Below are 26536 nucleotides of genomic sequence, written 5' to 3' on the forward strand. Positions count from 1 at the left end.
AGTTCTATTCTCCATTATTCATTTCCATATACATTCTCAAGTTAGACTACGGACCGTTTGTTTCAGTTTCAGGTCTGAATAAAATATGTATACTTTGCACCAATGTTTCTGAGTGAAAACTAAGCACATGGATGGTTAACACCAAGACCAAAAGGCTTATTTTAAGCTGAATTTATGTTTAAGCTCTAAAACTCTTATATTTATTGGCGTGATTAGCTTAGATTAGTTTCCTTTCTGTCAAGGTCTCACTTACAACCACCTGACAGTGCCCTAATGCCAAAGGAAACCTTTGTACAACGTTACACCATTTATTATGTGAAAAAGCTGACTTTGCTGAATGAAAATGCAAAGAATATTTCCTTTTCTCCATGTCACATTCACAGTTTTTTCAATTGACTTAAGAACCAAAGCAGCGAAGTCCAGTATAGTATTATTGTGAACAAAAATGCTGCAGAGATCTTGCCAATTTCTTCCCAAAAAAAATCAATTTGTTTACAGTGTTTGAAGAAGTGTTACATTCTTTCTTTGGTCTCAAATGTCCTGTTTTCCTTCCATGATACATTGCTGTCCTCAGCTAGGAGTTCCCCTGCATGTCCACTCTGAACAGACCCCAGGTCATCACAAACATGTGGCAAGATAACAAGACCTCCATTAACTAGAATCATGGCTCCCCTTAGGATGTACACACCAAGGCAAAACTCATTCTGAACAATAAAAAAATGTCCTGACACAGGAAACACAATAGCCTGTGCTGAGAAGAGACAATAAAAGTGGCATGACCTTTAGCACTCAGTACTAAAGTTAGAGTGCAGGCAAATAGTGGATGGGTTCTGGAGTCAGGAAGTCTGACATGAGAAAGTTCAGTGCTCTCAAAAAAGGAAATTAAAGATTACTAAAATGACAGAAAGCAACTAAAAACACAATTTATTTCAACAGAGGAAATAATAATGATTCCTTACACAACAAAAACAAGCAGGCCTGGGATTCGTTTTGTGATGAACGATGGAACAGCTTTCATGTTACAGTAAGCCTCTCATCAACAGCGCAGTGTAATCATTTAAAATGAATAGTCTGACAAGTTGGGGTAAACACGCGTACTTGCGTTCTCGCAGTGAGTAAGATGAGAAGATGCTCATGTTTGTGCAAAGGTTTAGCTGAAGCTGGGAGGACATTTGCCTAGCTAAAGTGCATTTAGCTATTGTTTATCAGGAAATTGTTAGTAAGAGTACTGTCAGGGACGAAGCAGTAAGGCAACAGGACACAGGAGTTTAAATAATCTTGGTTTTTTATTTACCCAAAAATCCAAAGAAAATATTATAAACCAAGAATCTCTATTAACTAGGCCTATAAAAGAGGTCAACAGAAAATACCTTAAATAAACATTTGGTCTACCTATGCTGTAAAATGTATTATCTCTTCGATTTACACACGGCATCTATTGCACGTCTGTCCGTCCTGGGAGAGGGATCCCTCCTCTGTTGCTCTCCCTGAGGTTTCTCCCATTTTCCCCTTTAAACTGTGGGGTTTTTCTCTGGAAGTTTTTCCTTGTACAATGTGAGGGTCTAAGGACAGAGGGTGTCGTATTGTCATACTGATATTCTGTACAAACTGTGAAGTCCACTGAGACAAATGTAACATTTGTGATATTGGTTGATTGAAATAAACATGACATCAACTTACAGGTCACCTATTATGCAAAATGCACCTTTTGATGTCTTTTATACATAAATATGTGTCCCCGGTGTGTAAGGAGACTCACAAAGTGTCCAAAGATACAACCCTCTCTCTTTTCCTCCTTACCCACATCTCTAAAAACAGGGGTACAACGGAGCTGATCCAGATTTGCTGCGGCCATGACGACATTACTAAAATGGGGGCTGGCTTTACGTTGAAGTCCTGGCAGTGTTCCGCCCAGGGCCCTATTGCCTCAGAAATGTATTTCGGATGTAATATGGTCTGTGTTTACATTAGCAAGCATCGCTAACACTCAGAGCTAACACTGTACTGGAGAGAGTATGTGTAAAGAAGCCAGATGTAAAAGGTACTCACCTTGTGGTAAATCCACGAGAGAGAAAGTGTTTTAGCTCCATACTGTTTCAGAAATAATCCTTGATGTGGTTTGGAACATTAATATGGCGTTTAATCACGGCAGCGTTTAGCAGATTTTGTGCCGGTAGAGTAGACACTCTTCTCTTCACAGAGCTCAATGCTTGCATGCGCTCCAAACGAGCGTGGCCAGAAGCAGCGCAGGTTACATTTGAAGCTGCAGACCCAGAATCAGCACTTTAGTAACAGGGCTGAAATTAGTGATGGGAATTACGGTTCTTTGAAGGGAGCCAGATCTTATGGCTCCGTTCCTTTCCGAGAGCCGTTCAAAAAAGCCGTTCAAAAGAGAAGTTTTTAAGTGGCAGTGGAGATTATTTGTTGACCCTCCTTTAAAATATATTTTGGCTTTACAAATGTTGCACTCCTGCCTAAACCTAACCAATCAGAGTAAGGGCGGGTCTTCACGGAATACGCTTGGGGAACAAAATCAAGCTTTTTCACTGTTCACTTAAAGGCGAGTGGATTTATGGCAAGCAGTGAACCAGCGATAAAAAGAACGGGTCTCACCAAGTAGGCCTACGACTCGGTTCCCTTCGTTCATATCAAAGAGCCGTTCAAAAGAATCGGATCGTTCGCGAACGTAACATCACTAGCTGAAATAGAAGGGTATGAGGCATGGCTACAATGGGTGATCTGTTTGGTATTTTGAGCAAAACACTTCAGAGACATGTTTGTATATATATGGCCCTATCATATATTGTTCAAATATAGCATAATAGGTGAGCTTTAACGGGTGTTAACTCAACAAACTGACCTTCTACAATGACAAACCAAGGAACATATATAGTGGCATGGCCAAACCAAATAGAAACCATGGGGTAATTAAGATGTACAGAATACAAAAAAGACACTGACAAAACCCAAATCTCACCTTTGACATGGAAGCAGGTGGTTTCTCCCAATCTGTCCCAAATTTGTGATGTTAATAATTGGCATGTTTTACTGCAGCTGAAGCAAAATTACTGAAGGTGAGGTTGCAGTGTAATTGTTTTACCCTGTGTGGCCATCACAAGTGCATAACATCCCAAAGAACACATGTTGCATTTGTGTGTGGATTGAAGATGTGATCTGCTAAGTAAGTTTAGAAGTGGTGGGTGTTTTTTTTTTTAAACTTGTACACAGCCAAGCTAGCCGTTTCCCTCCATTCTTGTGCTGAAGAAAGTCAGAATCAGTGCATAACATCCAGGCGCTATGAGCGGCGATGTGTTCACTTACTGTCGTACAAATTGAGGGACATTTGAACAGTGATACAATTGCTTACTTGAAAATGAAGAAACGACATGGTCTGAATTGAACAAAACAATTTAAATAAGCAGAGTGATTTCAACCTCTGCTGCTTCCCTATTATAAGGTGGGTCTGCATCCCCTCTTTTCAATAACAGTCCGTGATACAGGAAACCATCAGAGCTAAGTGAGGAGAGTCAGGAAGGAAGGACAGCTGCTGGTGAAGAGAGGAAGGGGACATGGTTGGCAGCAGAGAACAGTATTTTCCATGGCTGGATTAATTGTTTGAATTAAAGTGTGAAGGATGTGGTGGAAGAGAGAGGATGCACAAGACACAATAAGCAGCTTTCTATATGTGTCCATCCCCTTTCTCTTTTCCTGGCTTGAATGCTCCCCACTGACCTGTAAAACTCTGAATATCATTTATTTCTCCTTTGCTGATACTTTGGCCCAGAGCTGATATCAGATTTGGTTGCATAGCAGCTAATATACTCTTGGCTCTCAGACATGGCACTTTATCTATTTCAGAGTTCACTTTCACTTTCCCAGAAATACTTCTCATTTATTTGTACATGTCTTTGGTGTATATGCGCAAATCTGCTGTGATAGAGCCCTCTACACTCCTGGCAAAAGGTTTCAATTTCTACATAAAGGGTCACATGATGGTCACATCCCCAGTTCCTCTCAATCTTAACACAGATTGTGTGTACTTGTTATGCATTGATGAGACAGAATCATGTGTAATTAGAGCCTGGTGGGAGGCAGATTTGTCTCTGTTAAACATTAATGAACCGAGACAAGCAGTCAGAATAAGGACTAAAGTAAGTGATAGAGTGATCCTCATTAAAAAACAAAGCTAAACTGGGATTAGATGTTCTGTAAAAAGGATTTGGTGCAGTACATCATATGTTCTTTTAATGCACTGGGTTGTTTTACTGGATTTGCCTTTGCCTCCCACACATGATATCTTTGTGCGTCTGGAAATACTTCTGAGTTTGCTATTAAGAATGGGTTTCAGCAGACATCAGCATGTTTGATTTGGTCTACTAAAGAGATCAGGTAAAGTTGTTCATGCATTTGTTTCCCTGGGCAGGTCTTTCTTCGCCAGACCTCTCTAACAGCAGATTAAACATTAGTTTTTCATGTATGAGAGATTTAACTGAAAGGATCTGCAATTGAGTATTAACAAATCTGCATTTGTCTACACCCACTCTACCACAACTACAGGTAGCAGCATGCAAGTGTGAAGAGTAATGTGGTGTCTCTGCTTTTCTGTCCACTAGGGATAGCCAGGAAGCCGGTTGGGCCTTACTGTTATCGTACAAATTGCAGCAACTACTACATACCCTGCAGCTCTGTTTGTTCCTGGCCTCATGGCTGCGGTGTAATCATGCTGAGTGAGGACAGGGGCCAAGTCGCTGGGGATAAAGGGTAAGTGTGGCAGAAGGGCAGGAGCCGCTAACAAAGGTTTTGACAAATGTATGACTCCCAGAGCAGATGGGGGCCTGGTCGCAGCTCCTCGACACTGAGGGGCTCCCCCGCCTGGGCTCAACACCCCGTGATCCTACCCTGGAGTAAATCAAACGCTCGAAACCCTGACAAACTCAGAGCTGCCCGAGCAGCCGATCATAACCTCTCCACACTCCATAGGCCTGGGGTAAATCAGCAGGGTGTCATATAGGGAGAGGCAGATGGAGGGAGTGATGGACAAAGGGTTATCCCTTGAGGCCAAGGTCCCAAGAGGCATGAAGCTCTTTGCCTCTTATCAGTGTGTGGGATTAGTCGAGACCCAGATACCTACTGTACTGCACGCCCACAGACCATCTTACAACTGGACAATATAATTAAAATTCCAGTTTTTATTAGACTGAAAAGATCATGACATGACATCCTTAACATCCAAAATAACAGGATGTAGGATTTGGTGGTATTGCCTCTGCTATATGAATGTAAAGAATCACTCTTGTTATTACTTGAACATTCATCTCCTTTTAAATTAATATGTTTTATCTTTGAGCTCATGAAACCATTCCAACTGGTTAAACAAACTCCAAAATCTTCATTGTTGTAGTACTAAAGGAAGACCAGACTACTTTTTGCACCTCTTGAAAGTTTGGTCATGTTTTCACCCAAGAATCACATTTTGAAATGAACAGCATGGAAATTCCCTAAACTATAATACACAACAAATGATTTGGCAGTGGCGTTCTTCAAAAGAGATTAGCTGTTAAGCAGAACATCCTGTGAAATGTTATGTATCACTAAATAATGGTGAAATCCTACATGACAGCATCATTAAGTGAACCATTACAGCGATTCACCCTGTACATCATGTAAGTGTAAAAGTTGGCAAGAAGTGTTGCTTGCTGTTCCCAGAATAGCTCATGTCTCAATATGCTGACAGGAAGAGAAAGTCTTGAACTTGGAGCTTGACCTAACCTTTGTCACCCTGCTTTGTCCTACTCACTGATTCCCCCTGACCTTCACCCTCTTCTCCAAACTTTGATTCAGCGTAGTTGACATTGCGTAACAATTAATATTTTCAATCTTTCCCCGAAACACATAAGACATTGAATAACAAGTTAATTTGTCTGCATTATTGTCTGTCCCGTCATGAACTTTTGTGGGATTTCTTCAGCAATGTTTTACTTAGTTCAGCACATCACCACCAATGGTTCCTGTTGTTGTGCTGTATCACTTGAGCTACTGCTAATCTGTTATTAGGCCCATGAAACTAATTGCCAGTGGGCGAGGTCCCTGGGGTGCATTGGTTCCCAGGGTAAAGTGTGTTCAGAGCACATTTCCAAGGATGGTACACATGTTTCTGATTAGATGAAGAGAAGAAACACACAACAAACAATAGAGCTGTTCAAATGTTCTCTATGGTTTTAACCCATGTGGGTAAAAAAAAGCTTCAAACCTATCTAACACCACAGGATAGAGGCACAGAGAAATGTGAGGAATCTGATTCTGACTGAGTGCTGAAAGGCATGGAAAATCACTGCTCAAGTCAGAGAAACTGAGTACTATTGCATTTGACATTTGGAAACATATGCGCTGTTGCAGTGAATGAGTGAATATTATAGGTCCAAACTCAGCTGATTGAAGTTGTCAGTATTCATATACATTGAGTCTTCATTTCTGTGTGGTTTAAACTATTTATTGTGAGAATAAAGATATCAAACGGTGTATGACAGAAATAGGCCTGGAAATAAGTGGAATGGGAGTGAGGAACAGAGGATGATGATGGTAACTTGCAAATGTGTTTGCAAGTAAACGTCAAGACTTCACAGATAAACTGCTGTCTTTACAAAGTTCACGTATCATCAATTGTTTTCATAATTTGGGAACAAACACTGGAAAACGGGCACAATGAAAAGGGAAAAAATCTGAAATTAAGGATTCAAAGTTGGCAATGTAGCTAGTTCTGTCTGTCGCGCTGTCGCACTGTTTTCTCTCTGCTTGTGTCAGCTTGTGTTTCAGGCCATGCTTTGTGTCAGGGCACTGCTGCCACTGTACATCATCAAAACAGTCCTGACTTCTATTGTTGTGGTCTACAGCTATCACTGGCCAGAGTCCTCCAAGCCACATCAAAGAAAATACTATATTTATCACTGGAAAGAAATGCATATCCTCAGCTCACTGAAACACACATAGACGCACACACATAAACACACGTAAACATGCATGTGCACATACAGTAAACTGAATTCACATTGCGGTTTTGGCGGTTGGGTGTGATGTGTCACTGTACCACACTGGCCTCGTCCTGATTCTGTCTGCTGTGGTTGGTTCCAGCTGTGTTTGAGGTCTGCTAAATACCCAATTCTGTGTGAAGTCCCAGTAATGTTTCAAACAACCTCACCTAGAGAATTAGACATACCTGTGTGACAACACATGTTGATTTTGGTTTTGGTCAGAATCAGTTTGCATGAATGTCTGTCTAGGAATCACTTCTATAGGAGGATATAGAATAAAACAAATGTTGAGCTCAACAGTTTGGGCTGTCCACCTTTAAAGCTTCTTAAATGTTGTCAAGATGTTAAGTAGCGCACAGTTGCTGAGTGGTTACTTGCACACAAATGTAAATAATCACACACCTGCTGCTGAGTGAAATCACAAGCAGATGTATTTGGCATCTACTGTAACATGGCAGAGGTCTGATGCACCCGGATGAGAACTCAGCCCACCTCTGTAATTACTATCAGACACACACACACACACAAACGTATGAACTGGGACAGGGTAACACATGAGAGACATTAGCACTGTCACTATGGCCACACACACGCATAAAGTACAATATGGCTTGAATATACATTAATGTAGACATGATGATGCTTTACACATGTTGATGTATTAACCTTTCTTCCGTTAAAGTAAACATCATGGTTATTTTCTCCTCCCAGTTAAACCCTGAGGCCTTCACTCAACACAAGATGAAAACCGAGTGTTGCACTTGTACAAATTGTAGACTTAACCTGTGTGCAATGATTTAAAAATATGTGTACATACATGTGTACTGTGACATATGAGAGCATGATACAGTCTCTTTACTCTCTGCAATCTATATGCATGTTTTCATACCCACAATGATTTATTTCTGGAAAATGTAGGTATTCACACATCACATTCATTTAATTATATCCTTGGATAAACAATATTTTGCATATGTACATTTTTTGCAGATAAGGACCAGGCTAAGTTACACTTTTATTTGTTATCTACTTGTGTGGGAAACAAGATTCGCCGTTGTATTGGATTTTTGTATAGAGATGGAGCCAAACAAAATCGTATTCAGTAAAACTACTAAGTATACAATTTGGTTTTTAAATTTGACGGGGAAAATAAAAATATAAAACGGTTGTTTCACTCATTTATCTAGGGCCGACATTCCAAAGAACTCATGATGTTGACAGTAAAAAATGAAGTTACAATGTTAAAATGTAAAACTGTAAGGCTAAGATACAAATCAAATGCCAAGGTCAGAGTAAAGCTGGTTCACATTGAAATCTTTCCGAGGAGGCCCCTCCAAAACACCAACATATTTTACAATAATCAAATGCTGTAGTAAGACACGCCATGTTTGAGTAAAACCCTAGACCTAATAAATTAATCTGAGACAAAAACAACAATGCTGTTGTACCATTTGAATGTGAGATCAAATTTTTTCTCACAAGATTCTTTGTAAAATGACTTCAGACATTAGTCAGGATCCAGGCATCTGATGAAGGCCATACATACTAAAACACTTCATCGTAGCAGGGAGATAACAAAGAGATAACAGATGAAACACAACTTCACACTTCATCAAACACAGAGAAGAAAGAGTTACTAGTGTCTTTGGAAATCTGCTATCATATTTTGTGTTACCTACTTACCACTTTATGCACCATGTTAAGCTCTACAGAAAGTCTCTAAAAAGCAGGCCCACCATGCTTTGCACATGCAAACACATAATGTTCTCTCTTTACATCTTTCTCTACTTGTTATTCTACTGTCAGGATGTTAAGCAGCACAGAGCACCAGTGTTAACCTCACACCACCGCACCCTCTGGGATTTGCACTCTACCCTCCTTCACCCTATAAATCTACTTGCGCTTTGCATAAAAAGCAGGATTCGTCACACACATGAATGATTGCAGACACATTAAGTTCAAAAGGACAGCTTTGCCACCCACTAAATCCAGTGAGCCTATCAACTAACTTTACCAAAATGATGATGTGCCGAAAACCTTGCCATATAGGTACGTATTATCTCCTCCTCCCCTGTGATAAATGTTGTCAAGTATTGCTTGAATAAACAAAAGATGGAGGGTGAAGACAGACAGGAGGTTTACATTCCTCTCTGCAGCTCAACCTTACAGTCACAACATTATGTGAATGTATCAGTGTATTTCCCACCATAGGTGATTCATCAACAGCTTGAACGTTTATTTGACTTTGTCCAACTCCTATCTGTGTGCCTTTATATTAACTAACCAGACGAAAACCAACAAAGAACACATTGTGCCGGATGGCTACCTGATCAGAGCTCTGCACAATGCAGGATTTCCACTCAAACTGCTTCTCACTGTGACACACTTTCTTTTCAAATTCAAATTCCCCCCAGTGTCTCTGGAGAGGTTGCCCTGAAGGTGACCCACATTGACTATAAGCAAATAAAGTAGACCACTGTCTCCATCTTCCTACACTTTCTGTGCCAAGGGTGACAGCGATATCTATCCCTAAATAGATATGTCTGTTTACACAAATAACACTGTTTGGAAATATTGCTGGCCTTTGGCTCAGGCAAGGCAATGCAAGGCGTAGAAGGTATTTTTAATTAAGTCCTTCGTTTATTGTTTCAAGATACTGGAAATAAACGTATTCCGAGATGTGAGTAGGCCTACTTGGCACTGCTGTGTGGCATCCACGAAGTGCAGGCTTTACACATGTTGGAGATAAGCTCCTTCAAAAAGGGATTGATGCTTGGCAGAGGAATACACGTGTTTAGATTTCAAGTGGCTTGTTTGATGGGCCCATAATATAATGTCTGGTTGATTGTGAGACAAAAAAACTCCCAAACTCTCTTGCTTCTTTTCCAACACATAGGCTAACTGCTTACTGCTTCCCAAGCTGATTGTGCAAAACACAAACACAATGGGTGACATTTCATAATGTGGTACAAACATTCGTTGAAGTGGGGCTGGTTCAATGAGTTCCTCAATTTGTTCTTTAATTGAAGAATGGTTTCGTGGCGCCACCTAGAGGGCCAATGCCCTGTGCAGATGTACACCAGCAGAGGGCGCTGTACAACAAGTAAATCAGAGACGAGAGAGCACAAAGCTTCTCACCGGAAGCTTCACTAGCAACCAGCAACATGTCATTTAAAGCCCGTGATGTTGTGTAACTGCAGGTTTTGTAAGTAATTTCTGTCATTGTCGCTTCAAGGCTCAGTTTAATGTACCCCCCCAAAATACAATATTATACACGCTAACATCTTGCTATATGAATCTGTATGTGTTGGTAGTTTCAAATTCAAATTGACCTGCTGATAGTTTAAGGCTCACTGTTAGCTTAGCAGGCTAGGCTAGCCACGTAAACAATGTACAGCTGTGGGAAATGTTTTTATCTGAACTATTTGTGAATGTAATAACATGCTGTTACCCAACTGTTATTAGTATATAAGGTGTTTGGCTGGTTATGTTAGTAGACATATGTAGTGTTCCCTTTTCTACGCTTACGTTCATCTTTAACATGATTGTTAGCCTAAAGTCAGTCACCCGTTGATGTTACATAAGATACTAGCAGAGGTGGAAGAAGTACTCAGAAATTGAGTAAAAGTAGAAGTACCAGGAATACAAGTACAAGACCTGCATTCAATTTGTTACTCAAATAAAGTAGAACAATTGTTAACATCAAAATATACTTAAAGTACCAACAAGACAAGTATTCATTATGCATAGGTCCATTTCAGAATAATGTATGATATGTTTAGATTATAATTATTGATGCATTAAAGTGTTATCAAAGCTGGTAAAGGTGCAGCTTGTTTTAATAACTTTGTATACTGCAGGGTAGCTTGTGAATTTACTCCAGGTCTAACTAAAGTCTTATGTAAGTGTTGTTTATATTTCACATTATTAATCCAAATCTGCAAAATAACTAAAGGTATTATTATTATAAATATAGTGGAGTAAAAGTACAAGATTCACCTCTGAATTGTAGTGGGGTAGAGATACAAAAAAATTGAAGTCTCTCAAAATGTTACTTCCACTGGATAACAATAACGTAACCTAGTTAAAGGTGGGGTATGTCATTTATTTAAGAAACACTTTTTGTTATATTCCATGGAATGCTCTTAACATACCGATAGCAATGAATATATTAAATGCTTTGACCAGGGCCGGCCCTGACCAATTTGCTGCCCAAGGCAAGATTTTAGCTGGCGGATATTTTACAAATCACTCCCCTTTTAAACTGTATTCTTGTTTATTAATAACAACTTTTTTTTACTGTCGTATTTTATACCTGTTTTTCATCTATTCTCTTATTTTTTTATAACTATAATGATCATATACAGGTGTGCCTTTACCTCACTGAGCTGAGGTTATCAGAGCCGCTCAGTCTTTCAGGAGAGAGCTCTCTAAAGCTCTCCCCCCTGCGGCCGCTTACACAGTAAATTCCAATGTTAATAAAAGCTGTATACGTTTTTTGGGAGTTTGATTTATTTTAAATTAACACAAATACAAAATTAAAACCTATAATTGCACACTAAAAACATTATTTAAAAAAATGAACTCACATAAACCTCTGGTTTTGACTAAATTTGACTAGATTTTGGTAAAAAGCACGACCAATCATTTGAGCCGGCCCGGATGGCCTACCTGCCTGTCAGCCTTCCATCTGTGCACACACTTATCTCGTGCCCTCATTGGTCATGTGCGCGTTCGTGTGTGTTGGAGGAGGGGCTCTGTAAGGAAGTGGCAGATTTTTTCCGGTTGTGTATTTTCAAATTCTAGCGCACTCGAGCTGGTTTCTCCAAAATTACATACCCCACCTTTAACTAAGTTCACTGTTAACATGGGCTCTATTGACTACATTTTAAGTTAACCCACCTTAACTAGGGTGTGTTTATATTATCTTATTTCAAAGCAAAGCCAAGGCTTAGTAGAATCACACTGTCTGTTTGACATCTGAATAACACTTTTGACTGTTTGCAGCTGCTTCAACATGCCTGTAGACGGGTCGGAGGACCAGGTGCCCTCCTCTCTCTCCAGTCCTGCCAGTGCTGCCCACACCCCGGGGGCCACAGAGGAGGATGGGGCTGCAGGGGGCTCAGCAGAATGCTCTTTCCCTCAAAACAGTCAGGGCTCCGAGGCTGCTTCAGCCTTTTCTACCAACACTGGACCTGGGGAGGGCACCAGTGGTGAGCTTTGTTCCTATTGCATTTTAAAGGAGTGGGCAGAACATCCGGAATGGCTTTAATCCGCCAAAATGATTAATCTCATTCATGGTTATCTAATGCATCTATGTTTTGTTACCTGTGTTGTGGTACAGGTGGAAAGAGGTCTGCTGCCTTGCTTCAGATCGACCGTCAGCGTATCCAAGCAGCATCAGCCAGTTCTGGAGCCGATGAACTGCAGGGCCTTGGTGTGGCTGTGTATGACCATGACGTCCTTGAGCAAGGAGTCCTGCAACAAGTGGATGAGGCAATCCATGAGGCCAATCAGGCTGCTGCTAAAGCAGAGGCTGAGAAGGAATACCACTCTGTGCTCGATGATGTCAGGTAAGGACAATAGCTGCAATTAATAAGAGGACTAAGATTGTTTTCCCCTTGGCACAGTATTTGTGGTGTGTTGAAGTGTTCCTGTGAAAGTCATTGTCTACTGATCACGTGTCATTAATGTTGTCCCTGATGAAATGTTAGGATTGCACTGATATACACCTTTTCTATTGCCTTTTTAAAGCAGGATCTGAAATTAAGTATTTTTCTTCACCTCAGCTTGCTGAATATTTCTACTGGCCATTTAATTGTTTGATTGAACATTAATCAGTTAAGCCAAACAGTATAAATCTGGATTAGAAATTGGGCCACCTAAACCTCATTTTCAACAGAGGTTTCGCTTTAAATAAATAATATTTCTTAATATATAATATATATCTGCTGTAGTGGCAGAAAATGTATTTTTGATTTCAAAATACCAAACCTTAAATGGATTGATGTTTCTGTGTGTTTCAGGTCTGTCACAACATCTCTTAAACAAATAAACAAGATCATCGAGCAACTGTCTCCCTATGCTTCCTCCAGTAAAGATATCAGTAGGAAGATTGAATCTGTCAAACGACAGAAAGAAAATAAGGTAAATGACTAAATATGACAAGTACTTAAATTGGGTGATTTACATAATAACTTCACATAAGGAATATATGGATTTTGATTGTCACGATGATGAAAACAACTTTGAATACAGGAAAAACAGCTTAAGAAAGTCAGAGCCAAACAGAAGCGACTTCAGGCCATTCTGGGAGGAGAGGATGCAGAAAGGGTGGAAGCTGAGATTTTGGCAGATGATGATGAAGAGGAAGGTGAGATGTTTTTATGAACCTGCGATACCTTTTCAATGTATTGACTTAAAGCATTATCCATCTATTAGAAGGGGATATCAATACTCAGTCAAATGCGGCTGAGTTCTGGTTCCCTGCTTTCTATAGAAATGCCCTGAGTAACAAAACAATGCAGAAACGGGAACAATGCAAATATGAATGCCAGTTGCATTTATGATGAGCAAGAATGCTATTCTGTGGCTTTCCTCATTTAAGTAATCATCAGGAGGACATGTTGGCAATGGCTTGCATACATATTACTTTGTTAAAAATATATTGTATGGATATCCTCCTGATACAAAAATCCAATATATGTCAAAGGTTTTGAAAGATGTAAACTCTGATAAGAAAAGTAAAAATATTCTACCTGAGTACATTTCAGTAGCTGATACTCAAGAGTTCTTTATCTAACCCTGCCTGGTGTGTGTGTTGTCCCAGAGGCCGGGCCATCCACGCTGGGCAGCATGCTCATGCCCTCTCAGGAGACAGAATGGGAGGAGCTGATCCGGACAGGTCACATGACTCCCTTTGGAACACGAATCCCACAGAAGGTGGAAAAAAAGGAGCCTCGAAAAGTGATGCTTGTCGAGAACTCGGCTTTTGACCTGTACTTGGCGGACCAGGCCAAGATGGCTACCGATAGGAAGAAAGTCCCTCCTCTAAAGAAGAAGAGGAGCTCCGGCCCTAATGAGGCCAGGACAAAAAAGGTTGTTTCCTCTTCCAAAGACAACAAGATGAAGAAGCGCATACGTAAGCTCCAGATCACAGCTCTCAAGGCCCATCCTAAAGCCCGACCTAAAGCTGAACCCCAGCTCCCTAAACCCAGGAGGAAGCTTCACACTGGGGAAGAGGAGACGGACAGCGAGGGGTCAGAGTACCTGCCCAGTGATGAAGGCATAGACCCTGACCAAGAGGAAAGAGAAGCCCGGGAGGAGGGCTTTGGAGAGGACGATGGAGATGATTATGAGTTGAAAGCATACAAGAAGAAAAGTGAAGGGAAAGGGAGGAAGAAAGTTAAGAAAAAAGAAGAGAGTGACCAAGAATACTGCCCCGAGAGTTCAGATGAAGAGGTGGACGCAAAGGGTAAAGACAAAGGAAACAAAGATGATGGGGACATGGAGTACTACAGACAGCGTATAAGGTATGATCATTGACTTTATTCTATAAGCTTGTCTAAATGATTGATCATTTTGGCCCCCGGTTTGGTAAATTGTTTAGAGTTGTGAACAGGAGATTGGTTTTTTGGTATTATGGTTGGATGCGAAGGTGCGAAAAGTTTTCATCAGCAAGTCTTCCTCTAAAGTCAACATTCGAGCCTGTAAATGACATGCTCAACAAACACCAGATTGAGCCTTTAACTACGCATCACATTTGCGATGGCTGCGGTGCAAATGTGCTATTGTTATTCCCTTTAGTTAAGGAGAAAGGCAGTTGCTTTCTGCTGCCTCCATAGTGCAGAAGGAGCGTTAATCCCAGATGAGATTGGCAGCTGTTTCTTGACTAAGCAAATTCACTCCCTGCTCTTCTTCTCTCTCTGCTCTCACACTGGCCTAATTATCCTCCTGCACATGGTTTTATACACTCACTCAGTCTAATGCTCAAATTAATGGAAGAGCAGCCCTAATGAGATTTCATATTTATAGCTGCCAAATAAATTGTGTTGGCATGTGTCCTTTTTCCACACTACAGTGATTGAATGTCAATTCAACAGCAACGACACGGAATGGATGGTGAGGCTAGCTTATATGAGGAATGATATTATTAGAGCGAGTAGTATTTGTAGTTGGGTGGGGGGTGGAGTGGGGGCAGAGAAAAGTGTAATTAACTGAACCAATGCTTAGTCTTGACTTAATTAGAGAGTGTGGTCTCCCAGGCCCAGCTAAAGGACCAGTTTCGTGGCAGGGTGACAGGACCAGGCCCAAATGAAGATGGATTCTTATCCTCTCCACCTCACACCTTTCTGGGGAACTCGCACTACTAATTGTCCGTATCAATCTTCATTTGCCGCGCGACGACTGTGCCTCTAACTGCCCTCTCTCCTGCACCATTAAAACTCTTCTCCTTTACATTTCCCTTTGTATATGTTCTACTGTTCAAGGGAAATATCAACACCTCTAAACATTTGCTATCCATACACACGTGTCAAGTAAATGAGTGAGTGCAAAGGCAACATCCATCCATTGTTCTCTCAATAATCGCTTACCCAGTATTTCTAGTATGGAATTGACAGGTAACAATGTCTAAAGATGACCAAAGAATGACTTCAAGCTGCCCCCCCCCCCCACCATATTTTCCCATTGTTTTTGACCACTTGATTTGCTCCATTAATATGTACTCATTCTCTCTCTTAGGCGATGGAGGCGACAACGTCTTCGAGAAAGGGAGGATAAGAGAGAGAGGGGGGAGGAGCTTACAGATGACAGTGATGAAGAATTTGACGAAGGCTTCAAAGTGCCTGGTTTCATCTGGAAAAAACTTTACAAGTAAGTTAAATGTAAAACAATGTGGATTAGCTTAAATATTCAGACAACACATGTTTACAACTGTCAACTGAGGAAGTGAAGTTGACTAAACATATTTCATACACATAACATTTTACAACTGTGTGAACAACACACCCACTAACAACCTTTGTCCTCAAAGATTAACCAAAGAATGTATTATTTGATTGGACACTATTAACTTAATCCACCTAGTGCTACTAAAGGTCACTAGTATTCATTGGTAAGTCATTTTGTCACTCTGTTGTTTTAAAACACTTTTAAGAACAACTGTGGAAACCTTTTAGTTACATTTGGTGGATAAAATAACTTTTCTTCTGCCATTTTGCTGGCCATTTGTTTCTCAAAAATCCAAATTCTCCTACATTTGTTTAAATGCTTAACTTTTTTGCATTGATTTAATAAAAAAATGCGCTACATATATGACTTTTAGAAAGTTGTCTCTTTCAAGACAAATGTAATCATCCTTATGTGTTCTGACCCTTACTGGTGAGCGTAATTCAACCAGATTTCTATTGAATGACATTATAACTACCAGACCACCCTGTCGTGTTTCCACATGCGTGTCCATAGTTTTTCTTATGCACAGGTGTTCTAAGTTTTTTCATACATGTGTATCACATTGTCAGGTACCAGCAGACAGGTGTTCGGTGGCTGTGGGAGCTCCACTGTCAGCAGGCAGGCGGCATCCTGGGAGACGAGATGGGGTTGGGTAAAACCATCCAGGTCATCTGCTTTCTGGCCGGACTGAGCTACAGCAAACTGAGGACCAGAGGATCCAACTACAGGTACACACACACACACACACACACACAAACTGTGGCCAGAGACTGTGTGTCTGTATGGTATGAATATTTGATTAGGCGGATTTCTGCTTGAGTGTTCATCTGAATTATTAAACATGTTTCAATTATCAGACTCTTCACTTTCTTACTGCAGACATCAGAGAAAACACTGACACTCTGTTTGTGTGTGTGTGTGTGTATGCTTTTGTGTGTGCGTGTTTTAAGAGAGTGTGTTAGAGTAGAGTGAGCGTCCTGATGAACACTTAAAATAAATGTTGGACTCATGAACTGAGGGTGGAGCACGTGTGGGGCGACAAATCCTCCGTGGAAAACATGACGCATTGGTGGTGATAATTTGGTTTTACTGCACAAACGACACTCACGCATTTAAGAGGCGGAGCTTCCCTGATGGTCAATACTCTGTCTACTAAAGACGCCCACAAATTGATTGCTTCCAAACTCAATTATGGCCAAGTATCAATAGCTTCCACCAGGCAGAGGTTCATAGCAGCCCATTAGTGTATCTTTATTGTGTCTGTTTGTGTGTGTGTGTGTTTGTCAAAGCTCTTGTAAATCTTCACAGAGGAGAGGAATTGTTGTCTATGCACCTGAAACAGTGTGTAGAGCAATGGAGGGAGACTTTGTAGTAACATCATTTTGCTGCATAATTGTACCTGGACACTCCTTTAACCTTCTCTAAATCCCTTATGCCTGAATCCATCACATGTTGTATGCTAATTTTACTTATTGGGAAACTGCCTTTATTTTCTATCATTTGGTGTAGAAATGATGACTGTAATTTGCGATATAATTTGCTGAGGTTATGCAAATGAACCCTGAATTCCCTTGTTTCACATCTTAATTGCAGCTTTGCCATTAAACTGTCCGGTGTGTTTGGTTGTAGGTACGAAGGTCTGGGTCCGACGGTCATCGTGTGCCCGGCCACAGTCATGCACCAATGGGTGCAGGAGTTTCACATCTGGTGGCCTCCTTTCAGAGTGGCTGTGCTACATGAAACTGGCTCTTACACCAGCAACAAGGTAATAGTGTGTTCTTGTGTGTGTTTGATTTTTATATTCATAATTTAGTTGGAAAGTTTTCTACAGGGCCTTTCTTTCCTCTGGGGGGCACTAGAGGTCTGTTTATGCAGCATCATCTCCTAACCTTCTCCCCTCTTGCCTCTCTCCTCAAAACACAAAGTAGATGCCCTACTTCCACGCTCAAGCTACCAGAGATGGCTAGGAAACAAAAACCTGTACTAATCCATGTGTTTTCTTTGTGTGTTGCAGGAAAAGCTTATTCCAGAGATAGCAGCGTGTCATGGTATCCTGATAACCTCATATTCTGCTGTGAGAAATTTGCAAGAAACCCTGCAGCGCTACGATTGGCACTACATTATTCTGGATGAAGGTCATAAGATCAGGAATCCAAATGCAGGAGTTACCACCGCCTGCAAACAGGTATTGTTTCACAGACTCATTTATGAACACACAACATATTTGTAACAAGCATAACAAACGTGCTCATTACACCAGCCTTCAGGAATATGTAACATACTTTCTCTCTGCTCTCTCCCTAGTTTCGCACCCCCCACAGGTTCATCCTGTCTGGCTGTCCGATGCAGAACAATTTAAAGGAGCTGTGGTCTCTGTTTGACTTTGTCTTCCCCGGCAAACTGGGGACATTACCTGTCTTCATGGAGCAGTTCTCTGTGCCGATCACCATGGGAGGATACAGTAATGCCTCACCTGTACAGGTACTGGAACACACACACATTCAAAGTTAGGATTTCTTTGTTTTTCTTAAGAAGAAATGTCCCCCCATTTGAAACTACGGACACATTTTCAGAGGATAAAAGCAAAGTGGAAACCAGGTGTAAAGACTGAGCAAAAGGATATCCTTTTCAAAATCAAAACTTAATTAAAAATTGTATTTAAAATTAAAACAAAGTAAGTTAACAACATCATTCAAAAATAACAACACAAAAAGCCTTTATGTTAATTTTGGACCAAACTTAGTTGAAGTGAAAAAAACAATTGATAACATTTAAACATAAAGAAGTCATCCATTATCAAGCAAACCTATACATGAACATAGGGAGGGAGCGATGAAGTGCTTAAGTGTCACTTGACGACACCGGTCACACACATGTAGGCACACTTTTGGAGAGCGAGATGGAAGACAGTCAGAAGCAGAGCGATGGTGGAGTAACAGAGCCATTAAGTGCAGGATAATGCAGGCCCATGCAAAGGAACTTCAGCACATCCCCAGTGAGAGAGAGAGAGAGAGAGAGAGGGAGAGGCTAGAGTGGAGAGCCAGTGAGCTAAACTGTAGCCCTTTTGTCATTAGTGCTCAATCGTTAATAACCCACTGACTGTATGGATTTAATTATTTAAGCTGGCTATTGATGCTTCTTCCGCTGTCGATAATAAAAACCTTTACTAATTATTAATGTTATTAAATGGTCAGAGAGGGCTAAGCTCTGCTGCCTTATCCTCTTCTCGAAATTCTCAGAACAGTAAAGCAGGCCCTCGGTCCGATGCTCGTGTGTGTCTGTGTGTGTGTGTGTGGAAATAGACGTTTGTAAAAGATATGTGGAAGGGGTGGGGCTTGATGTAGATGCAGATCCATTACTGAGGCATGCATCCCCATGTGAGTCCACTCAGCAGCTTGGGCAGAGATCATCTGCTGCCTTCCTCCACTTCTTCTCCACCCTGACCCCTAAATCCCAACATGTTATTGTCCCCTCCAGCATCTTTGATCCCTCTGTGGACCCCCAGCGAGTTAATGTTTAAAAAGGCTAACTGGCCTTTAGCACTCACTCTGGATGAGGTGTAGCAGGGCATGTGTAGGGGGGGGGGGGGCTCCGAGTGTGGGGTGGGACCAAAGCTCCTCCTCTGTTTTCCAAAGGAGCTGGCCGGTAGTACTGATGAAAGAAGAGGGCTCCGTCCCTGGGGGCCAACAGCACTCCGATCAATGTTTAATGGCCTGTGCTGCTGAGAGGGACAGCAACATGAGGGAGGTGATGAGAGAGGGCAGAGGAGGGGCTAAACGACCATCATGCCTCAGGAAACACACACAGTGACAGGTGTGAGGGGTGATTGTTTGGATCGCAGGATTAAGTCTCTCTTTTGTTTCAAAGCAGTCTGTCTGTGTTTGTTCTTCAGGTCCAGACGGCGTTTAAGTGTGCGTGCGTGCTGAGGGACACCATCAACCCTTACCTGCTCAGGAGAATGAAGGCAGACGTCAAGGACAACCTCTCCTTACCTGACAAAAATGAACAGGTATTCCCCATAAGACATTTGACCCCGTTCTGTAGTATTGAACAACCTGGGGAGGTGTTGATCTGATTGGATGTGACTGTATTTGCCACGTCTAAGGAGTATTTGATGAATGTGCATGGCCCTTGTAAGGTGAAGATAGCTGGTAAAGTAAAAGGAGCAGGTATTCATTAAGGTGGCTCGTCCCCGGTCTGTCCACTGACGCTGGTTGAGTCCTCAGTCCACTTCAGCTCATTAAGTCGGTCCCTCGGGACAGCAGAGGCTCCACAAACACATGGCTTTCCCTCTCATTTCTCTTCTCACACACTGCACTTCATCAAGGGCCTTTAAAGCTGATGTTTACTGCCTATTACACACTTTCACACTGCTTTGTGTTTTTGTGTGTGTGCCTAGGTTCTGTTCTGCAGATTAACAGAAGACCAGCGGGAGGTTTATCAAGGCTTCCTAGATTCCAAAGAGGTCTACCAAATACTTAACGGCGACATGCAGGTAAGACTCTCTCTCTTTGCTTGTGCTTTGTGTTGATCCGTGCTGCTTTATAGAGACCAGAAGAGCAAAACTCTCGGTCAAGGAGAAGACTTCCTGGAACAAGACTTGCCTTATTCATTATTTAACCTCCTAACTGATTAATATCAGCTCAACTCTCTCTCGCTCACAGGTACTGGTGTGTATTTGTATGCGCTCTTGTACACTTAAAAACACATCACCTTGAAGTGGTATCAGTGGAATGAGTTCCTTTTTGCCAGGTACATTTTGTTAAACCCTTCAAGATGCTCTCTTTGAGAAAGCTGTGTTGTTGGTCTTCTCACATTAGTCCGACCCTCGAGAGAGAGAGAGAGAGAGAGAGACTGGAACATTTATCACCACTGACCAAATGGACGTGGTTGGAGAGCCAGGGGTGACCACTGTAGATGTACACGTACACACACACACACACACAGACTCTTATAACCATACTCACTGGTCACTCTCAGTCCATTAACCACCATTACTAATGCAGTGGCCGTTGGGCCTTCATCAAGAAACACAGCCTGTATTGTCCGTAAATAAATTATGTAACTAATTCCAGTATACTTAAGTAAATTTGTTTAAAAGTCAAATGCTCTAAAATGCTGCAAAACCTTTTTTTTAAACATAGTTTTACACCTGCCGCCAATTATGTGTTCAAAAGAAAGAAACAAAATAGGATTTAAAAACCTTTTTTCCTGAGTATTATTATTGTATCCATTCTTTTATTTGTATTATTATTTTTCGGATTTGTCAACTGTTATGTAGTTAATGTATGTACCTAGACGTGTTTATTGTGCGATGTGGGAATAATTTCTTAAAATGCAAATGAAAAAAATATATACATATATTTTTCCCTTTTGTGTGGTTTAGGTATTCTCAGGTTTGATAGCGCTCCGAAAGATCTGTAACCACCCCGACCTTTTCTCGGGAGGGCCCCGGATGTTGAAGGGAATCCCAGAGGAGCAGCTAACTAAGGAGGAACACTTTGGATATTGGAAACGCTCGGGCAAGCTGATTGTGGTGGAGTCGCTGCTGCGCCTCTGGTTCAAACAGGGCCACAAAGTGCTGCTCTTCACGCAGTCCAGACAGGTGAGGAACACACTGCTCTGACTTCCTGATTCACCCAACAAACACCACAAAGCAGCTAATAAATATGATGAATATTCAAGACTTGTTACTTCTTCCCTGCATCAAATGAAATGATTGATGTCTTTCATTCTCATATCCCTTGTATTTGTTGTTTCCGTATTTGTTCTGGCTTCCTACAACCCATGTCTCTGTAAAATGATGTGTGTGTATGAGAGAGAGACAGAGAGAGAGTGTGTGTGTGTGAGTGAGCGAGGCCCCAGCTGTTGCAGTCAATACCAATGAGATTATACCTCAGAGGGAACCTGAGACCCTCCCTGTCGGTATCTCTGTGTCCATGTAATATTAATCTGCACTAATCCTTTTAGAGATAATCCAAACCTCAGTCCCTCTCTTCCTCTCTGTGTCTCACTGTGTTTCTGCCGTCTCTATCTCCTTTTCCAGATGTTGCACATCTTTCAGGTATTTGTGACGGAGAATAACTACTCGTACCTGAAAATGGACGGCACGACTCCAATAGCTTCCCGACAGCCCCTCATCGCTCGCTACAACGAGGTAAGGCTTATCCCTAATGGCTCTAAGTGTTTCCCCTGAAAATCCCGTCCTGAGGGACAGCGTGTTTAGTGGAACCCTGCACACCCTGAGGTGGAGACACTAATTGATGACAATCTGTTTTTCACACTGGATGTAGCTTTGTTGTCCCTGTCTTGTGATAACATTTTTAAAATTGAACATGGAATAGTTTAAAAAAACAACTCTAATTGTTTAAATTCATTTTAAAATGTATCAGTATTTTCTGAGTAATTCTTCAGGGAGAATCAAGTGACCAAAAGCCAAGTTCAGATTAAGCTATTTGATTCTTTTTGAATAGGGTTGAATATGAGGGGGCACTATTGTTGTCATCAGATAAATTGTATGTACTAACGTCATTTATTTATATGATTATCATAAAATGAGTATAAAACTCTGGACATGATGTTCTTTAATCACTGACATTTTTTCTTACAGGACAAATCCATTTTTATCTTCTTGTTGACCACTAAAGTCGGAGGTCTGGGAGTCAATCTGACTGGAGCCAACCGAGTCATCATCTATGACCCAGACTGGAACCCAAGTACCGACACACAGGTGAGAGAGAGAGAGAGAGACACACACACACACACACACACACACACACACACACACACACACACACACACACACACACACACACACACACACCACACACACACACACACACACACACACACACACACACACACACACACACACACACACACACACACACACACACACACACACCACACACACACACACACACACACACACACACACACACACACACACACACACACACACACACACACACACACACACACACACACACACACACACACACACACACACACACACACACACACTCTTCTATTTTTGCTCACATAAATTGCAGCAAAAAAATAACTGCCTAAAATATTCTGGCTGTGTGTTTCAGATTATTTACCTTTAACTATTTATTTTCATGTATTATATTAGGCACGGGAGCGGGCGTGGAGGATCGGTCAGACACAGTCGGTGACGGTGTACAGACTGCTGACTGCCGGGACCATCGAGGAGAAAATCTACCACAGGTGCAGTTTGTCTTTTTATGTTTGCCCGTTAACATTTAGTACATATTATATTCAATCACAGGACGCGATAAAAAGAGTTCCCTGCATTTTGTGATTCCTCTAATGCACTTTTGCATTTTAGTTATCTTTTCATTAAATTCACACACTCGTGAATATTGGTAACGACATGACTTATAGCCCACATCGCTGCTGTATTACTACCTGCACTATCACAGTTCTCTGTAATTGAAACACTTTCCTGCATTATTAAATGGCCAATGTAGGACTACTAAAGTGTTGCTCTGTTGGGTTTGGGTCTATAAAGTGCTTTCAAAAAGCAAGTTGAAAGAAGGGCAGGGATGCTATTTTGATACCTACAGTAGTGCGGTTAACTAATTTTCTCATCCATCAGCCAAACTACTCTGTGATGACAGATGATCGGGGCTGCCTGCTGTGATAAAATAACAAATTAAACATAAGTATCTAATTGTGTTTCTTTATCTGTTCAGGCAAATCTTCAAACAGTTTCTGACCAACCGCGTTCTGAAGGACCCCAAACAAAGACGCTTCTTCAAGTCTAACGACATCTATGAGCTCTTCACCCTGACCGACCCTGATGGAGCTCAGGGAACAGAGACCAGTGCCATATTTGCTGGTTTGCATATTATTCCTGTTGTTTGTCGATGTGGTTCTTACCAGGAAAACAAGTTATTGTCAAATGTTTAGATGATCAGAATTTCTTTTAAAAACTAAACCTGGAAGAATTCACTTAGCATGTTTTGTTTTTCATTGTAATACAGGTACAGGTTCTGATGTCATGGCACCTAAAAAACCTCAGAGGCCAAGGCCATCGCACAAGGTAAACCATAGACACTCCTCAGCTAACCAGAATGAAACCGGTGAGGACAACAGACACTCCGCAGCAAACATTCCTGCAATAGGAGATGGAAACAATTCTCTATGCATTACAAACTCCCCGGGTCAACCAAATGCCCCTACAGACAGTCGAAGAACAAACCAAAATGACCTCTATGTAGAAGATAATATTTCAGCAAAAACACAGGATACAGGACCAAATAACAGAGACGCAGCTCGCCAACACAGAGACAGAGACTCTGCCCTCACCAGCCCACAGAAGCACAGGGAAAAGAGGAAGCACTGCAGCTCAGGTTCGGATAAACACAAACATAAGAAGCGAAAGCACTCCAAGGATTCTCGGTTTGAAGGCCAACGCATCCCTCACCTGGTGAAGAATAAGACCTTTCAGAACGCAGACGATGACGGGGAGAAGCAATCTGATGATTACGTCCTGGCAAAGCTCTTCAAGAAATCTGGTAGGCTTTGTGGTGCACTAACCAGCTGTATCAGGTCTTTTTATAAAGTATTGCAGAACAATAAGCTTCTTTGTTGACGTCCTCAGGTATCCACAGTGTGATGCAGCATGACACCATCATGGAGTCCTCCAACCCTGATTATGTTCTGGTGGAGGCAGAAGCCAACAGGGTGGCCAAAGATGCCCTAAGAGCGCTCAAAGTCTCTCGCCAGCAGTGCAGGCTGTCCTACAACAGACCCTCTCCTGCCCCTGCACCTGCCAGGTACACAGAAGCACACTCACACACCGGTGTTTAAAGATCAAATAATCGTATTAACAACACTGCTAATTTTTTCCTTTATTTGCTCTCTCAGGAAACGGTTTGGACAAAAGAATAATTCTCTCCTGGTTGCATCTTCGGCTAAATCCGTCCCTAATCCTGGCAAATGCAAGGTAACAGAAGTGAAATATATACAATATAGAAATGACAGTTATTTTGCATTTGTAATACCATGTTGTGTTTCTCTCTTTAGGATGCTGCTATTGTGAAGAAGTCTTTGACAAAGAAGCCCGGTGCAGGAGCCCTCTTCAGTGGGGACGGCTTGGAAAGTGACTCAAACTCCACCCCGCTCTCCTCCTCCTCCCTGCTGGCCAAGATGAAAGCCCGCAATCATCTCAGCGTGCCCTGCAGCCAAAGAGAAGACGCAGAAGAAGAGGAGGAGGAGGGCTCGGCCGCTCCAGGAACAAGCCTATCCCCGGCTCCGCCCACAGAGCACGACGAGCTGTTGGTGGATGTGCGGAACTTCATAGCCTTCCAGGCCAATGTGGACGGAGAGGCCACCACACAGGAAGTGCTGGAGTATTTCAAACCGAGACTGACGGAGAAACAAGCGCCCGTCTTCAGAGAGCTGCTCAGGAGCATCTGTGACTTCCACAGGAGAACCGGTCAGGAGGGCCTGTGGAGACTGAAGGAGTGCTTTCGCTGAGGGAAGAAGAAAGACTGAGCTGTGATGCATATTTTAGGAACTGTCAGCAATGAGTCCGTAGAGATCAAGCCGAGAATATATTTTGGTTTATTTGTTTTTCATTACAATTTGTTTTAGTCGAATTGAAATGTCTGTCTGGCAAAATATACATCACTCAAACTGGATCAAAAAGGGGATTTTCACATTATTATATTTTGTTTTGGGAACACTATGTTGTAGGTAAAGATATGTTACTGTATGCAATGTAAGCTATAATGTTGGAGAAGCTTGTAAACATAAATCATTACCATTTCATCGTCAGTTCAACAACGTGTTAAATGAGTCTGCTGCAATGTGAGTCGGTTTGAGATTTGTGCTTGTTTGCAAATAATTGTTGTTCCTGATAATACTTGAATATTTTGTTTTTATATCAGCCTAAAACTTAAAACTGTTTTACCTCGAGTTATTATTTACTGTGAGAAATGTGTTTGCTCTCAAATTCTTTGTTAATTAACGGTCTCACTTGTGCCATATTTTGTAATATAATGCGGGAGTGTGTCATTTTGTAAATGTGACCAAATCATTATAGGTTCTGGTAGGTTTTGTAATTACTGACTTTTCTTAACATGTTCAAGAAAATCTAAGTTATAGTCGAATTCACCTACCTCCAATTAATTGGGGGAAGAATTTAGCTGCATTGTTTTATAAATTGAAATAGGCAAGGAATGCACTGTTTTGCATTTACTGTGTGAAATAAACCTCTGAAGCTGCTTGTTGTTTCCAGTTTGGTTATCAACAATGGAATAAAAAAGACATCAATTATGTTAAACGATTATTGTATTTTTGAGTTTTGTGGTGAATATTGTTGTCAATATGGACTTTTTTATTTAATTTGATATTTCAAAGTTCAATAGTATTTAAGATCACTGTCTCAGTTAGACCATTAAGGATTTTTATTTGCGTGCAGAGCTGACCAAGGTATTGAAATTAAATAACTGTCGAAAGTATGTAAACATGGGATTTGAAATCTGCCAAATCTAGTTACATTTCACTTGTAAAATTGTTTCTAA

At 41.4% G+C, this 26536-nt stretch overlaps 1 protein-coding gene across 2 annotated transcripts; it reads left to right on the top strand.

Annotated features, from left to right (window-relative positions):
- Positions 1–10165: 10165 nt before the first annotated feature.
- Positions 10166–26295, top strand: ercc6 (excision repair cross-complementation group 6). 2 transcript variants are annotated; one of them, XM_034151836.1, is made up of 22 exons: positions 10166–10233; positions 12036–12241; positions 12373–12601; positions 13055–13175; positions 13287–13401; positions 13858–14560; positions 15771–15902; positions 16550–16708; positions 17610–17745; positions 17995–18165; positions 18285–18461; positions 19873–19989; positions 20380–20475; positions 21367–21585; positions 22027–22137; positions 22591–22710; positions 23116–23210; positions 23699–23844; positions 23990–24523; positions 24610–24784; positions 24876–24954; positions 25035–25487. In XM_034151836.1, exons 2-22 carry the CDS (start codon positions 12046–12048, stop codon positions 25485–25487), a joined length of 4284 nt encoding a protein of 1427 aa, XP_034007727.1. In that variant the 5' UTR covers positions 10166–10233; positions 12036–12045. The 2 variants fall into 2 exon arrangements, with proteins under 2 accessions (XP_034007727.1, XP_034007728.1); XM_034151837.1 differs by lacking the exon at positions 10166–10233 and having other exon boundaries at positions 12046–12241; positions 25035–26295.
- Positions 26296–26536: the final 241 nt, after the last annotated feature.

Source organism: Trematomus bernacchii, unplaced genomic scaffold (genome assembly GCF_902827165.1).
Source record: "Trematomus bernacchii unplaced genomic scaffold, fTreBer1.1, whole genome shotgun sequence".
NCBI lineage: Eukaryota > Metazoa > Chordata > Actinopteri > Perciformes > Nototheniidae > Trematomus > Trematomus bernacchii.